The sequence below is a fragment of the Cyrtonyx montezumae genome, unplaced genomic scaffold (genome assembly GCF_038088225.1).
Source record: "Cyrtonyx montezumae isolate F1298 unplaced genomic scaffold, pur_monq_1.0 scaffold_3, whole genome shotgun sequence".
NCBI classification, from domain to species: Eukaryota; Metazoa; Chordata; class Aves; order Galliformes; family Odontophoridae; genus Cyrtonyx; species Cyrtonyx montezumae.
In genome coordinates this window covers 155013812-155030573 of record NW_027072034.1, presented here as the reverse complement: position 1 = coordinate 155030573, position 16762 = coordinate 155013812, and the positions used below count along the sequence as shown (strand labels likewise).

The window sequence follows — 16762 nt, the reverse complement described above, 5'->3', positions numbered from 1 at the left end:
CATCTAGGTGAGGAATGGTGCTTTTTTTCTTCTTCTGTTTTCTCCTAGTTATTTGTTCATGTCTTCCTGACTAGTCTAGACAGCCCTACCACTTGCAATTTTCCCAGGATGGATGCTTTCCAATTTCACATCTCTCCTCCCACAGAAAGTGGGCTACGTTTCACAAAACCAAACCTCTTCCCACAGCTCACCATTTCCCCAGCTACCAGTTGTCTTCCAGAGCTGAAGAGGTGAGAACTGAAGGCTTTGTAAGGCATTCATCACCTCCAGGACCCTCCCCACTTCCCAAAGGTATCTAATGTCCATGCAGCATCACACAAAGCTATATCCCTCATGCTGGAATTTCTGGTCCCTCTCCACTTTATGCTCACCATGGAACATCCCAAGCTGCTAATACAGATGAGCACTGCTGTAATGCTCCTCTCGTTGGTCATGATGCTGCCCTTCTTCGCTAAAGCATAAGGCTTTGTTCAAATTTGCCTTCTCCGTGATTTACTTCTAGTCTGTTTTGCATTTTGTTCTTTTTTTTTTCTTTTTTTTTTCCACACAATATTCTGTTTTTATGTTCTTCTCAGTTTTCACTTTCTCTTGCAGGTTGCTGGCACTGTTGACATCCATCTGCACTTAATCTTTTTGGGGTTAAGTCTTACACACAAATATTTGCTTTCCCTGTTGGCACTTTCAGCAGTCTAAGCAAAACTTTGATTTTTCCCTGTGGCAATAGCTGTGGGAGGTCCCAGACAGTGAGAGAAGGGGCTTCGTTCCCTCATTCCTCATTCAGAGCATTTGTGGTAGTTGATTCCCATCCAGGATAGGGCAGAAACCACCTCCTTTGAGGCTCAGCCATCAATACCTTCTGCAACCTTGGATCCTGTGCCGCAGGAGGATTACAGGACAGAGATCTACACACTTCTGAGCTCCATGGAGAGAGTAAATAGTTTGACAGTATCTTTCAGCAGAAGATCTGGGAGTAGCAGATGGCATAATGGGGAGCATGCTCAAAGCAAACAAAAAGTGATGATTCTCAGCAAGGCTGGACAACTTAATGAAAGATAAAGCCACTAAAAGCAACTAACTGCATTAAAAAAATAGAAACTAATTCACTACAGAGTTCTTAAACTGAAAACAATTGGAGGTCAGGAGATCGTCAGGAGGAACTGCCATACCTCATTGCTTCCTTTGTACAGTCTTCCCTGGATACTTGGGACACAACCATTCTCATTTTATTACTGATAAGATGGGATAGCTGTAACATATGGAATATAGAATCATAGACTAGCTATAAAATAACTTCTCCAGGGGCTGGAGCTCCTCTGGGCAACTTGTGCCAGTCCCTCACCATCCTCTGAGCAAACAATTTTTTCCTAATATCTAACCTAGATCTCTCCTCTTTTAGTTTAAAGCCATTTCCCCATGTCCTATCACTTTCAGACCATGTAAAAAGTCAGTCCCCCTTCCTGCTTGTAAGTTCCCTCCAAGAAGGCTGTGATGAGGTCTCCCCGGGGTCTTCTCTACTCCGGGCTAAGCAAGCTCAACTTCTTCAACCTTTCCTCATAGGAGAGGTGCTCCAGACCTCGGACCAACTTCATGGCATCTTCTGGACCCTCTCCAGCAGCTCTATGTCTTTCTTGTGCTCAGGGCCCCAGGCCTGGACACAGTACTACAGATGGGGCCACATCCAGAATCTCTTTTTTAAATGGTGGAATCATTTCAGTCACTGTACAGTACCCTTCCTGGCCACCATCTGCTGTTTCACTTCCAGTGGAAACAGGACAAGGTCTCAAAGTGCTTCTGCTAAGTAGATGGTACCAAATACAGGAGATGTGGCTCTTCAATGGATTACTTCTATTCTATTACTTCTAACTACTTGTATGTAGTTTAACTGCCATGTCAACTTTTAAAATAAAACCAGCACAAAACTCACACTTCTTTTGTAGTCTAAACTTGCATTCTCCACTTCTTCCTCAGAAGACAAGTATTTTGCACTAATTCAGGGCTTCCAATACTGGAACATTTGTCAAAAGAATTTCTGTACTCCATTCTGTTGGCTGCAGAACTATAGAGAACTGCATGGAATGAAAATCGGTCTTTCTTCCCATTTTGTAAGCAATATTGAAGAGGACAAGCTAATGCCTTTCAAACACTACTCAATATATAAATAAATATATTCATATATCAACCAAGAAAGCAATTCCAAACTAAAATGTTTATACATAAAATATGTGGAAAAATATGTTCAAAATCCCATCTAGAATATATACTTGAAGAGCAAATAGAAAAAGCCCTAAAATCAATGCTGAAGTAATTCAAAAAGCCTAATGAGAAAGGTTGTCTTACATGATGGTTCCAAGAATGCTACCTGGATTAGAAAGCTTACTGTGGTTGTTACTGAAAGCTTTGGAGTCTAAGGCATTCTATGGTTAGAGATATTGTTTCCTCTCAATGAAGTATTGTTAATATATATTCTCATTTCTTTTTTCCTGTCCTCACACTATCTTAAAAAAATCTTTTTCTTTTTTTTGGAAGTAGAGCTATTTACACATTTTGCACCATTTCCTAATCAGTCTGTAATTGACAGCAAGCTCATAAAAAAAAAGGGAGACTTGGGGCTTTGGAATTTCAAAACACATGGAATTGCTTTTAGCAATTTAGAAAATTGGATTTAAATCCACAAACTAAAACTCCGTGTCTTACAAGCATTCAACAATTCTTATCCAAAGGCATCTTAAGCTAGAAAATAAAGATTCCAACAGGCATCAGAAGTTCTGGGCAAATTCAAGCCACCTGCTCTACACAGCATTGCACAAAGGAGGACCCTGGGCAGGCTGCAGTGCTTGCTTCAAGCTCTGGTCTTTTCTTGAATCCACTGAATCTAAGCCCAGAAACTCAAGATGAAGGAAAAGCACATGGTGAGACAGACCCATAGTCATGGTTAGGGTGTTGTGGAATAAATGCTGCAGGACCACACCAGTCCCTTTTAGATCACGTTAAGTCCATACAGGGTGAAGGCCAGACCATAGTGTGAGCTTAGATGAGCTTTGTTTCTCAACATTAATATATCACCTTCACCCAAAAGGCAAGAAGAAAATGTATTTGCAGGGTTACCCTCACCACTGGATCTAGCATGAGAGCTCTTTCAACTCACATATTTTGCTGGTCATGGACTTCCAATTCCCTGTACTGCTCTAAACAAGAAGTTAGGAACACCAAATGCAGCTGACAATGCAATTACAACTCAGGTTAGAGGAAGAACCAGTGCAGTGATTCCCTTAGCCCTGCAGAAATCATTAGATACTGAAAATCTTGGTTTTGGAAGCACTCAAATCTCAAACCTGAGACTACCTCCCCAACCACATGGCAAGATCCAGTGGCTGTGGCACTGCAGATATGGAGCTCAGCCTCAGAGAAAGCCTTTGCTTCCAGGAGATTGCCATGAGCTGCTTACTATAAGGGAATTGGAATCATTTTACTTAGGACTCATGTGAGACCATGCCACATTTTTTGTGCCATAAGATGCACATTTATTGACTTGTCATTACAGTGTCAGTTTTGGTACAGAGGAAGCAACAGTGCTGCAAAAGAGAGGATGCAGCACTGGTGTCACTAAGCTTTATTGCCTCAAGCATTTCTATTAGGAGCAGTTCTGTTAGAAATTCTCTTAATTAAAAGGATAAATGAAATGTGGGACAGATTTCAGCTCAGATAATAACACACTTAAGTTTAGATGTTAACAGGTAGATGTCTGTAGAGGAGACCATTGTCTTGATATTTCCTAACGGAGGAGTTCTAGAGGCCAAATGTAGCGTCCAACTCTTTCTTGGGCAACTTCAGGTGTCCAGGACATCTGCAGAGGCCCACAGATGACTGTTCTTCTTATCCTAAAATGAACACTTCTGTTTGGTTATCTGAAATGCTCTCTGTCCTGTTTTATTTGGCTTATGCATCTGAACACATTGTGTCAGCTGCTGCCACAAATGTCCATTTGTCCCAGTGTCCATTTGGTCCCCAGTCTGACACTACAGAATCACAGAATCATAGGGGTTGGAAGGGACCTCTAGAGATCATTGAGTTCAATTCCCCTGCAAAGCAGCTCCCTCAACCAGGTTGCACAGGTAGGTGTCCAGTCAGGTCTTGAATATCTCCAGAGAAGGAGACTCCACCACCTCTCTGGGCAGCCTGTGCCAGTGCTCAGAAGGTGATGCCCAGGTGAACAGTAAGCTTCCTGCTGTTACAGGTCTTCTGCTCTCTCTCAGACCTCCTAGGGCATCTCAGTTGGTAAGAGGCACTCACTTCAGGTGACCAGATTATTCTCATTAGGATCTCAGCACAGCCACATATTCCCACCCTGGGATGGAAATGCCAATGATCCCTGAAAGCACAGGGCAAGCCTGAAATGACCCCTATTCTTCTTTTCTGGGGGTCTCAAACTGCTCTGAATCTTCTTTTAGCTGGACAGAGAGCCCATCTGCTCTCCTTCCCCGCTTTGGCTGCTTCTGCTGCTGCTTAGAGAGACTGCCTGACTGTTTTCAACGTGAAAAAAAAAGATAAAGCCCTGGAATCTGTAGAGGAAGGAACAAGATACTGCCCCTGACAGACACTGGGAGCAAAGATCAGTGCTGCAGTATCCACATTCTCTGCATGGGGTACAGACCTACCCTGGACACTTCCAGCGGTATGTTAATGTTTAAAGCTACATGTGGGATTAGGAGCAGGTTAGAGTACACAATTCGCCCTGGGCAAGCCTGAGATCACTCCATTTCAAAACTGAGGAAATGCTGTAAATACCACAGCAAATGTAATGACAAGAACGTGATAAACAGCACTTTGTTAGCAGCAACCACGGGAGGCTTCTCCTGTTTCAGATGCTTCTGGCAATGAGCAGAAAGCAAACCTGAGGTCAGTCCTGACAGCAGGACACAGAACAGGTAGGGATGGCTCTGGTTTGGGCATTTTTTTTAGCTCCAATATGTGTTTAGTCCCAGGTGCTGATGCTGTGCTGGAAGAATCCCTCTCCTTCTCATTCTCAATTTTGGTAAAGTGATTTGGTAGCAGCAACTGCTCATAAGAAGCTCCCAAGTGCCACTGACTTGTAAGTGTGGGGATATTACACACCAGTATCTCAACTGCTTGTACACATAGGTTAAATATATGTGGCTTTTGTCACTGGATGTGCTTTTGGGCCATCTCTATTGCAGCAGGAAAGATTCAAGTGCAAAATACTATTTTCTGGATACATTTAATCAAAGTTCTGCACTTTTGGGAAAAGAACCAAGAATCATATTTGCTCCCTGTCCTTTGAAACTGAGAATTAGGAAAACACAGACTCAATTAAGATTTTAATGGGCAGATTATGAAGGGGGAAATCACTGAACTGAAACAAAACATGCTGCCAGCCTAAAACATGTAAAGGCAGAAAAATGACCACTGGTGGCAACAACAGCTCTTCCATAGGGTATTCTTAAAACTGTTTCTGATCCACATCACCATAGCTGCCTTCAAGGCTTGAAGAATTTGATAACTGTTAAAAAATTTGTCTCTGGGTAGTCTCTGCAAAACCAGCAGATGGAGGTGAGCTGTGGTTGCTATGTGCCACATCTCAGGGCTGCTCAGCCCCAGCACGGAGCAACAAGAGGATAAGATGCTGCTGTCACCTCCACAATTCTGTCTGAGGAATGAACCAGGACAGAGCACAGTGAAATATTATATCTGAACCCAGAGCTCTGTCATGCCCCATGCAATGGATACTCCTCCAGGGGCAGACAGCCAGTGAAGAGTATCTTCTGACCAACAGAGCCACTGCAACCTCTCAGCTTGAATCAAACCATGTAAATAACGGAGATTTCACCACATCAGTTGGCTACACATTTCAGTATATTATATCCTCATTTCCTATTTCCATGTTTGTTTGTTTGTTTGTTTTCTCATTTATACACGTTATTTTTTATTTGTCTTTACTCCCAACTACACCTCCAATAGAGGTACATGCAGACCAAGAACAATCTGCCTGCATCCTTCCCACTGATAAACCATGGAGATTCTCACTTTAAGGCATTATTTGTAGATCAGGAATAAACTCTTGGCATCTTTCATCCACCCAAGAGCATGGGTTGGTGTCCAGCAGAGCTTGCCCATGGTGTTCATTATTACTCCACTTAGAACCATAGAATCATTAAGCTTGGAAAAGACCAGTAAGATCATCTAGTCCAATCATCAACCCACCACCATCATGCCCACTAAACTATGTCCCTTAATGCCACAGCTACACTTTCTTCTAACACTTCCAGGAACGGTGACTCCACCACCTAGCTGGGCAGCCTGTGCCAATGCCTCAGTACTCCTACTGAGAATAAATCTTTCTGATATCCAACCTGAACCTTCCATGGTGCAACATGAAGCCTTTAATTCTTGTCCTATCACTGTTACCTGCAAGCAGAGGCCAACCCCTACCTTGCCACAACCTCCTTTCAGGCAGCTGTAGAGAGCAATAAGGTCTCCCCTGAGCTTCCTCCAGACTGAACAATTCCAGTTCCCTCAGCTGCTCCCCATAAGACTTCTGCTCCCGACCCTTCACAGCTTCATTACCCTGGATATGCTCCAGGGCCTCAGTGTCTTTCAATGCCACTTCCACAACCGTACACAATCCTTTTAGGTGGAAAGAGCTTTCCTACTCCATAAAAAAAGCAGAAGATATTAAGTGGACGTGGCTGCTATATTCATGCTTCAGAGACTATGAAACAGAACTTTGTCCTCATGCAGTGGAAATGGGAACTTACATCATCGAATTTCAGTTTGTGCCCTCAGCCAGCATCAGCACAAGCTGTTCCTCTACTCTGACTTTCCTTTCTTTTTCTCCCCAGCTACCAACCAGTTATGCAACTGAGTTTTTTCCACAATAAAAAAATATAATCAAAAACATCCAGGATGCTTTGTAAGGGCTCTGGAAAGACCAAAACCAAGCCAAACAAGTGTACGTGCTCTGAAACAGGTTTGCAGTGTAGATGAATTGAGGTGACAAACTCATTGCATTTTGAGGCAATAAAGAGGCTATATGCCACCATCCACCATACTTTGGTTTGAATAAGTAGCCAAACTCCAGATGCTCACATGTCACACATCTGAATACATGTCCTTGGAAGACATGGATGGGCAAGGGGAAGGGCACAGGAGTTAGAAAAATAGAAAAAATATTCAACCATTTCTAATCTCCTTGGAGATTAATCCTAGTTCAAAGAGAACTGTCTCCACTGAAGAAGGGCACACAGCCTCACTTTCACCATCCTCAGAATGAGATAGTTTTCCCTCCACTCATGCCTGGCAATGAAGATGAGTCAATTTCACAATGAAATGAGGCACGTCCAAGCTTGTGTTTTTGTCCCACATCTCGTCTCAGTATGAAACTCTGTGATGACATTTCCTCTTGCAGTAGCTAGAACTTCTGGTTCCCTATTGATCCAGAAAATGCAGAACAAGTCTGTTCTTTCAGATCTCAGGAAATGCATTTTTTTTTATTTCTTCTAATTTTTGGGGGACAGATATTCAGACCTGGTTTTCTATCCATAATATTTCCCTTTCACATTACACAGTGTCATGGAAACTTGCTTCTCTCTCAGTTTTTTTTCCTACTGGACTTCATTTTACAGATAACTGGACAGCAGTCAGAGCAGTATTGTTCCAAAAAACTCTCTAATTGGTGCAGTGAATGGAGGTAGCCCCTGTGTCAGCTGCCAAAAGCACCTGCAACAATTCTGGCAGTAAGCAGCCGCAATTGGCCATGCCAAAATCCTATACTCCCAGTCCCCTGAAAATGGTTTGCATTGGCTCTGTGTTCCAGGCTGGCAGCAAAGTGAAACCTGTAATCACGTGGCTGCCCCTGCCCAAGTTCCACGGGGCAAGGATGTTTCTGCAGGGAAATTTGGAAAGTCACTTGGCTGGTGGAAGCAGGATGGACTTTAGAAGGCTGTGTCTGCAGCTTCCATTAGGGACTTGAACTACTGCTGCCTCAGAGCCAGCTTGGCTTCCCCTTTGTGAAAATAAACATCTAAATACATGGGCTGGGAGAAAATATGTCCCTGATTGAAAGACCTCATCTCCCTTCAAGGAAGAATGGCTGATCCAGTTACAGACAACATTATAGGTGTCCCATTTGCCAGCTGGATTTCCAGTTGTTAGTTTTAATAAACATTTTCTCCTTTTTCCTTTTTTTCTTTTTTTTTTTTTTTAATCTCACAGGTGCATGAGGAAAGGCAGAAGTGGAAATACAGGACTTTTCAATTTCATTCAGCATTGACTGTGGCCAATAACTAAACCAATGTCCGGCTCTGCTCACAGCCAGATGAGTGCAACAAGGACAGAATTTGGTCCAGGACCAGCAGTCCTAGACACCATGAATCATCCTTCCCAGCTACCGAATAAGACAAAGCATGGATTTTCACATGCAAGAACATATAACACATCTACAGACTTGCAGATTACAGAAGGGCTCGGTGGCTCTTATAATTGGGTTGAACAACAGTTTGGGAATTTCCATCATTCATTGTGTCTACTTCTGGTCCAGAAAACCTTCCAGAGATTCACTCTGAATACATGCCCCAGAATGGCCAGCCGGACTGTGGCCTAGGAGAATCCAGGCAGGCAAAAATCCAGGTGCACCTGTCTTAGATGTTTGTTTCTCCCTCCTGTTCCCAACCCAACAAAGAGCACTGAAATATTCCTGGTGAGTTACTCCAAGAGAGGTGCCAGGAGATATTCCTGACCATCTTCCAGTAGTAGCTAACTCAATACCTCCACTCTCCATGTTTGAAAAATCATGGGACAAGTATGATTAATAAGTATGAATGGCTGAAAAACAAACACCACCACCACTACCTGCTTCTTTGGGCTGCAAATCATGTTTTGCCTTGGGTTCATAACATATGAATACTATGGGAACATGGGCCTTGACTTTCTTCCTTGGAGGGCAGCAGCAGCCTGAGAGCACCTTGCCTGTAGGAATCCGTGCTGAGGAAGGTAATCTGGATGTGGACACTAATGTTTTCAAGCATGTGCTGCCCCACACCTCTTCAGGTCCCAGCTCCAGTAACTACTCATGTTCCCATCAGTACTGGTGGGCCTTCTTTGCCCACCTTTCAGCCTTCCCAGTCTACATGCAGTGGGATATCCTCCATCTCCTTCTAATGCTGGAGAGACCGTAAGCATGATGACAGAAAAGCAGAGGAATCACTGAGTTGCTCAAACATGGGGAAACAAAGTCAGTCTTGGTCTTTTCGTATCTTTTTGCTGCTGTTTGTGTCATGATACTGTCACCTCCAGTGGGTTTGGAGGAAAAGGTCTGTGTCTCTTCAGACTTTCCACTGTCTTCTGCAGGAGGTATCTCTCATCCCTGCCTCTGTCAGACATTGTCCTAACATAGAGGGAACATGACCAGATTGACAAATGTCCCACATCTCCAGCCTACCCTGAGACCATAGTGGTGACATCTCACTTGTGCCACACACTGTGGATTTGGTCCAATCCAGTTTGCTGCATCTTCCTTGTCCAACTGGGAAACACATTGCTTCTGCTCTTGGCTATGAGTAAGAGGCTGAGTGCTTGCAAAAAAAATCTTTGTACAACTGAGCAAACACTGAAAGAGAAGCCAGACCAAGAGATGAAATGATCTGCTGTGGTTGGGGTCAGATGCTTGCTCTTGCACAGAAGTAGGTAGCCTCATGCCATGAAATCCAGAATAATTTACTGTGTTTGGCAGAACTTATTGAAAATGTGGCTCTGGATAATTAAAAGCAGCCTGAAGCCATGTGGGTCTCCGCTCATCATTAGTTCCTGGAAAGATTGCCTTCAGAGGCAGCAGCCATGAACACACACACACACATGGTTGCCCAGGCATTTCCTTGCCTGGCAGGATGGAAGCAGGATAATTTTGAGGATATCATATACTTCAGTGTGCACAGTCAGAAAGGCCTGTGCTCTAGAGCATCCTGCACGCACTGATGGTGAGCAAGATGATCCAGATTTCTCCACCAGGAGGTAGAACACCAGTGTATTCTTGCCTCTCCTTGCCTTGCCCAACACCAAGCTTCCAGAGTTCAGAGGATGGGGAAAAGCTCCCATTTCACCCTCAAACTGAGACTAGCCACAACTGATATCCAACTGAAGACTTCATACACTGCTTCAGATCAACCCTGCTGCATGACACTGTATGACAGCAAGTGGCCAAGCTGCCTCCTAATGAAGAACTAGGGTGCCTCTATAAGGCACTCCAGGAATAGAGATGTTTCCCCATTTCCCTCCTCAGAAGTACTAAGAACATTTTCTGGGTGCTACAAATAAAGGAATGATCATGTGCAGTGGAAACATCCCATGGATAAGACTATTTTGAAGTCTTTCATAGCCTTTTCTTCTCTATTTTATAAGTCTGTGTGCATGTGGAAAGACAGAAAACTGATAGGGAGATGCTTACCACATCCCTAACAGTCCCCCATCACAAGCTGGGTGGGAAGATCTGGAAATGAGTCAATGTCATTCCACACCAAAAGACTCCCAGGGATGTCACCCAAACATATCAGCTATCTTGTGGTTTTCCCTCACCCAAGACACTTGCTGTCCTTTTCATTTAATGCAGCTCACAACTATGCAAATCAAACACAGATTGTAGGGCAGGGATATGCTCCTTGGGTGGGTTACTGGAAGGAAAACAAAAACACAGTAGGACATCATTAAAATGAGACAAAACAATGGGTACTCTCTGTCATGGTATTTTGCTGCTTCAAAAACCAGTAGGGAAAGAAACCTAAAGTGAAAAAAAAAGAATTACAAACCCTTAGTGTAACCAATTTTTATCTCCTTTGAGGTCATTTTGTCTTGCCCTTGCCACACTGGAATTCTAAACAGTATTTTCTATTTCCCTAGTCCTATAGGGCCAGGGAAGGGAGGATCCTTCATGTGGCTTATGCTACAAGAAAACACAGAAGGCCAGTACATGGGAATTAAAGAAAACTGTCTTAATCCAGCCAGACTGCAGTGGGCTCCACAGTATGCACGAGGGCACAAGGATGAGCTGCCCATGACCTGCACTTTCCAGGAAGTTCCACTCCTGAAACCCAGAGCAGAGAGGAAACTGCCAGAACAAACATTATGCACATCCTTCCCTGGTAGCCCAAGGAGCTTTTGGGGAAGATGCTGTTTCTCTATGATTTAAGCCCTCATGGTCACACAAAGTGTCTCTAAATGTGAACCATGGCCATCTGCCCAGCTGAGCTCACCAGGGCAAGGAAGAGGCTGCAAACACTGCAGCCCAGGGATGGGTTCAGGGAGCAATCCAACCCAGTGGCTCCCAGTGTATGCACGTGGCCTTTGTTGAAATACAAATAGCTCTGAAACTATTTCCTCCACTTCCACAGAGGAAGAATGCCATTTAATTCAATTTTTGCTTTGTATAATAATGGGAAAGCCAATTATGCAATTACAATTGCTTTTCTTATCTGGTTCCTTTTTCAGCTGCTTCAAAGCCTTGCAGGTGTTATAATTGGGTCAGGAGGTGCTTGTTACAGCAGCCAAAGTGCCACTGGAGAGGAAGATACTAAACAGACATTTGTAGATTGCCTGATAACTTGCTAGTCACCTTGTTTTTATTAGGAACACTGACAACTTTCATGAAAGCTTCATTATTACCCATAGAAATCCCTGAGGGTCTCTCATAAATTGAGAATGAGATAATTCACCTAAATCGGCTGACGTAGCAGCCTTGCTGCAGATCCGATGCTTGAGAAGGGAAGAAGCAATGCACAGAGAGATGCTCAATAAAAGGTATAATCTCCTCCAGCAATCTGAATGAGCTCAAATGGAGGTCAATAGAATAAGCCTCTCCATCAACTTGTAAACAAAACCAGAAGCTAAAACTCTTCTGAGCAGTAACTAACTGCAAACATGTTCGACACTTCCGTATACTTTTCCCTTGTACTTCCATGGACCAGACCTTGAGTTGTCATGGTGTTATTCTTCCTATGCAGACAAGGCAGCAAGGTCTCAGTAAAGAGAATGCACAGCCCTACAGAAGGCCATTCAGGGGGAGAAATGTGAGCTACCAGCATTGCACTGAAATATGAAAGTCTGCATGGGGCACTGCAAGAGGGGAAACCACAGGTCTCATCACCTCCTGTCAGCTTCAGCAAGCAGATCATTCACTTCAAATACCCCTGCCACTGGTTGTCAACCACTGAATGAGATACTAGATGAGGTTGCCCAGAGCCCTGTTCAACCTGGCCCTGAACACCTGGGGATATTCTACGGGTCTATGACCTCTTGGACTGCTTTTGAGCAAAAAAGAAAGAGGTTCCAAGGCTGCTCCCTAAAAGCATCAGGAGCTTTCAGCAATGCAACTCCATTGCCACTGGCTGCACTGATCTGCAGAGAATAACTGTGCATCTCACAAGGTTTAGTGAGCAATGTCAGAGGCACTCGGGGTGGGGAGAAGGGAATACCCCCAGGGCACTTCCCAGAGCCAGAAGGGAGCTGGAGGTTGTGCCTCAGCCAGCATGGGACAGCCCAGAAAGTGTAAATTCTTTGATGCATCTGCAGATCTTCCCTCAGGGCATCGGCTTGAGGCTTGGGTACAAACACAGAGCTTTTAAGAATTTTAATCAGGTTTTTATTACTCCTTAATTGGTCCTTTCTTTAATAAAAACACCTTATTAAAGGAAACTGCTGCGACTGCAAGATTTGTTTTATAGGTAACTACTGCATTTCTCCAGCGGGTGGGAGAGTGGAAAGAACAAACTAAAACTGTAACTCCGGAGGGGGAAATGTAGAGTTCCTGTGTCATTATCTCCACCAACATCAGCTCTTAAGCTTTAAAAAGAAGGGAGAGGAGTTGCAGCAACTCGTTACACTCCCATCCCACAGCTGCGGTGTGGTGGAAACTTAGGGCTTTAGCACCAATCTTGTGGCAAACCGAAGCAAAGCAGGAGGTCTGCAAGCATCTCTGAGGGGCTGAGAAAGGTCGGGATAGAGCCCAGTTGATTACAAGCATGGAGGCCAAAGTGGAAACACAAGAAGAAAGGACAGCTGAGCTACTGTTTCTCTCAAAGTGGCTAGAACAGGCACATGAGTGAATTTATCAGACTGTGGGGTTGCTGGAAAACCATGGATAGCAGCGCCTGGCCCTCAGCCCAGACTGAAGGGGCTTAAAGACACAGCTGGAATCAGCTTCCAGCAGCACTAGCAGCCAGGATGAGGAATGTGTTATCCCCAGCAAATTGTCTGGGGTCTGGCCTCCTTCTACCACGTGCCCAGGGGCTTTCCGACAATTGAAAGGTTTTCCTGTGCTCTGTATCCCTTTACTGTGTCAGTGTGTTGAGGGTTTCCCACACATCTATTTGCTCCCCAAGTGCTGGGCAGGGCAGGAGGGAGGAGGAGAAGGAGCCAGCAGCTTTTCATCTCATGGGACAGCCCTGATGGGGCTGTGAGGAGCACAGGGAAAAAGTCTTTTGGAGTACAGGATCCAACTTCAAGCTACTTTTATCACTTCTTTGTTCCAAACCTGCTAACAACAGGCTGCTTGTTATTGACAGAGCCACGTGTGAAGATGTCTCAGAACTCAAAGGTGAGACCTCCGTTCCCCAAAGCAGACCCTCATCTTCTGGTTTGAGGACACAATCACCTCCATTTCTTCCCTCAGACTTGATTCCATCACCACTGGATCTGATAAGGCAAAACAAGGAGCAAAGTGCCAACCATGGCTGCTGGGAAGAGATCATAGATGGGCAGTGCTAAGAAAAGGAGATAAATTCCTAACACAGTGGTGGCCAAAAAGATTATCTCCAACACGAGAGCACAGATGCATGGGCTGAATGGAAGCACAATCCAAACTATTTTTAACTGGTGCAGAGGAAGCTTTTACTTTTCACTGCAAAAGGAAGCAGACACTGTAGCCGTCAGTTGAGCTCAGTTTATTCCCTCACAGGGTGTGTGCAGAAGTATTTAAAGCCCCCAGCTTTGGCTGTAATTCCCTTTAATCTGCTCGCAGCTGTGTGGGGTCAAGGAGCACGGCAGCTGAGATGCACTTTTGATCCATATGCTCTAGGTTCTGCCCTGTGGTTTCCATTCCAGCTAACAGGTGAGATGTACCATTGGCATCAATAAGCACTGGTCCATCAGGGGCCCCTAAACTTGGTTCTAAATGTATATTTGAATGTCAGCATTCTCCCCTCTCTCCCCAGAGTGGGAAAATGGCACTCTCAGGGCATCCCAAGGACTGGGGTCATGCCCATGGTGCCACTGGCCAAGTGGGCAACACATCAGTTCAAACATATCCCATGGGAAAAGTCTCAGTTAGCTGCTGCTGCCAGAGCTTCTACCATCATAAATATTGTGCCTTGCATGAATTCACAAGACACAAGAGATGACATGGACCCCCTTCCATCCTGACCTAAGGAGATGCTTCAAATGATCTCAGCTCCCCATGGAAAACCACTAGCCTTCTAAGACAAAGTTTGGCACTAAAAGAAAGAGGTCTCCAAGTTCCACTTCCACAAGTGCACATGCACACCCAGAACATAACTGCAGGTTGCTCCGCTCCGCCAACGAAGTGTTTATGAAAAGCTTGCATTTATTATAAACACTACAGCCCCATAAAGCTCAGAAGCCACTGGCAACAGACATCAGTGGACTTTCCATGCTAAAAATATACTTTCTTTGGGAAAAATTGCCTAGAGGGTGAATTACTTCTCGTGCACTCCCTTGGGAGGAGAAAGGCACCTCATTCAGCTTGCTCCAAAGCAGGACCTGGCATTACTCAGACAAATATGCCCTCAAGAGTCTTTATTCCCCCAGCAGCTACAAAGGCAGCTTAGCACAATTACCTCCAAAGACAATGTTTATGCTGCTGTGTGAATTAGGCAAGAATAATCCCTCACAGCCTGCAGTGGTCCAGACAAGAGCACAGCTACCTGAGAGCCAAACCAGGAGCCAAATCAGGGACCAGCCAAACTGCATTCATATATACCTATAGATATATACACATACAAATAACATATGAACATCTGTTCCCACCTAGAAAACATGCACTGAAAAGCAAACAAATCCCTTACTCGATTGTCTTCTTGGATCTCCCAGTCGCTGGAGAAGCTCAGGGCGTGCTGTGCCTGCGAGCAGTTGGAAAACTGGAAGAGGCTGGCAAACATCCTCCTGTTCTCCTGGGTGTCCGGGAAAATTGCCTCCTGGAAGTTCACACCGTGTGGCAGGAGGATGTAATTCTCATCCATCCTGAAACACAAACCACACGGGCAGCTGCTGTAAGCCTCTATTGGGCTTCCTCTCATGCAGGGGTCACTGCTGTCCCCCAGCCCAGCCAAGTACCACCGAAGTTGCATGGACAGACTTTGAGGCTACGCATGGCTCTCAGCACTCCTGGCACTTTGCTGCTTAAATCCTCCATGGATTCGACCTGGTAGCTGCAGGGAGAACCTAGCAGGCTCCTGCTCCCCTGCAGATATCAACGAGCTCCCAAAATACTTCTGGCCTTTGAGTCCTACTGAATTTGTATTGCTTTGCTCTTGACCCGAGTCTAAGTGCTCCTTCAGAGTCAATAAATAACTTTTGTAAAGCGTGTCCTTAAAGATACTGTCCCAGACTGAGCACTGGACAGCATCAGAAGTTGTTTTGCTCCGCACCCAGCGCAAGGATACAGCGAGCATTTTGAAACAAGCCGCAAAGTAACATTTTGCAAATGCTTCTGGATCGAAAGGTCACGGTGATGGCTTTGTTCCCACATTGTGGTTTATTTTCTTATTCTTTCAGTGAGCCCAAAGTCACGATTTGGCTGGGGCCGAGAGAACGCTGTCGGGTGTGCATTTGGGGATTGCTCCTATACTCTCATGCCAAACTTCGGAGAACAGGCACTGGCCCCTCTCCAGCGCTGGGGCTCTGACCGTGAAGAAACAAAAGCAGCAGCACCCAGGGGCTGCTCAACCGCAGCTCAGCGTTAAAGCCGTGCTGGGATATCCCAGCTCGGGATGCTTCTTTGGAGTGAACGTGCGGAAGATGCAATACTGCAGGGAGAGCAGCGGGATGGGGCCAACCCTTCCAGCCCTGGAGGATGCTTGGAACACCCAGACCCCCACCCGGGACCCCCAAGGCCAGGACTCACCGGAGGAAGAAGAAGTAAGCGTAGCCCTGCATGACGGTGTGCGAGTGACAGGAGAAGTAGCCGAGCCCGGTGAGGTTGAGTCGTGATCCGGCGGGCACCTCCAGCATGCTGCCCCACGCTTGGTCGCACAGCAGCTCGATCTCAGCCGAATAAAAGAGTCCTCCCGGGTTGTGCTGCGAGCCGGGACCGGAGGGGGGGTCCCGTTGCCAGGGCAGATAATTATAAGCCCCGTAGGGATCGGGGTGAAGAGCCAACACCCGCGCGTAAACGATGATGGATGCCAGCTCGGCTCGGCAGCCCTCGCTCAGGGGCCGCCACTCGGCCGGCAGCTGGCAGCCCCCCCCTGTGTCCCCAACCCCGGCCCCCAACGCCAGCCCCAGCAGCAGCAGCGGCCCCGCGGGCGGTGGCATCGCGGGAGGCTCCGAGCCCGGGGAGGGGGCGAGCCCGGCTCCGCTCCGGAGACCGGGACTGGGGAGCGGGGATGGAAATGGGGGGAGAAGAAGGGTGTGGGGACGGCCCGGAGGTGTTATGGGGGGAATATAGAGGAAAAAGGGATGGGATTGAAGCGAAAGGTGGGAAAGTCAAAGGTGTCCCCCGTAAACTGAAAAAAAAATTAAAAAA

At 45.7% G+C, this 16762-nt stretch overlaps 1 protein-coding gene across 1 annotated transcript in view; it reads right to left on the bottom strand.

The window, feature by feature from the left end:
* Positions 1 to 16551, bottom strand: part of CCDC3 (coiled-coil domain containing 3) — a 38705-nt gene extending 22154 nt beyond the window's left edge. Inside the window, exons 1-2 of the mRNA XM_065743765.1 lie at positions 16142 to 16551; positions 15084 to 15258 (exon numbers count right to left, since the gene is read on the bottom strand). Of these exons, the coding sequence (XP_065599837.1) occupies positions 15084 to 15258; positions 16142 to 16551 (585 nt within the window). The remainder of the gene's footprint in view (positions 1 to 15083; positions 15259 to 16141) is intronic.
* Positions 16552 to 16762: the final 211 nt, after the last annotated feature.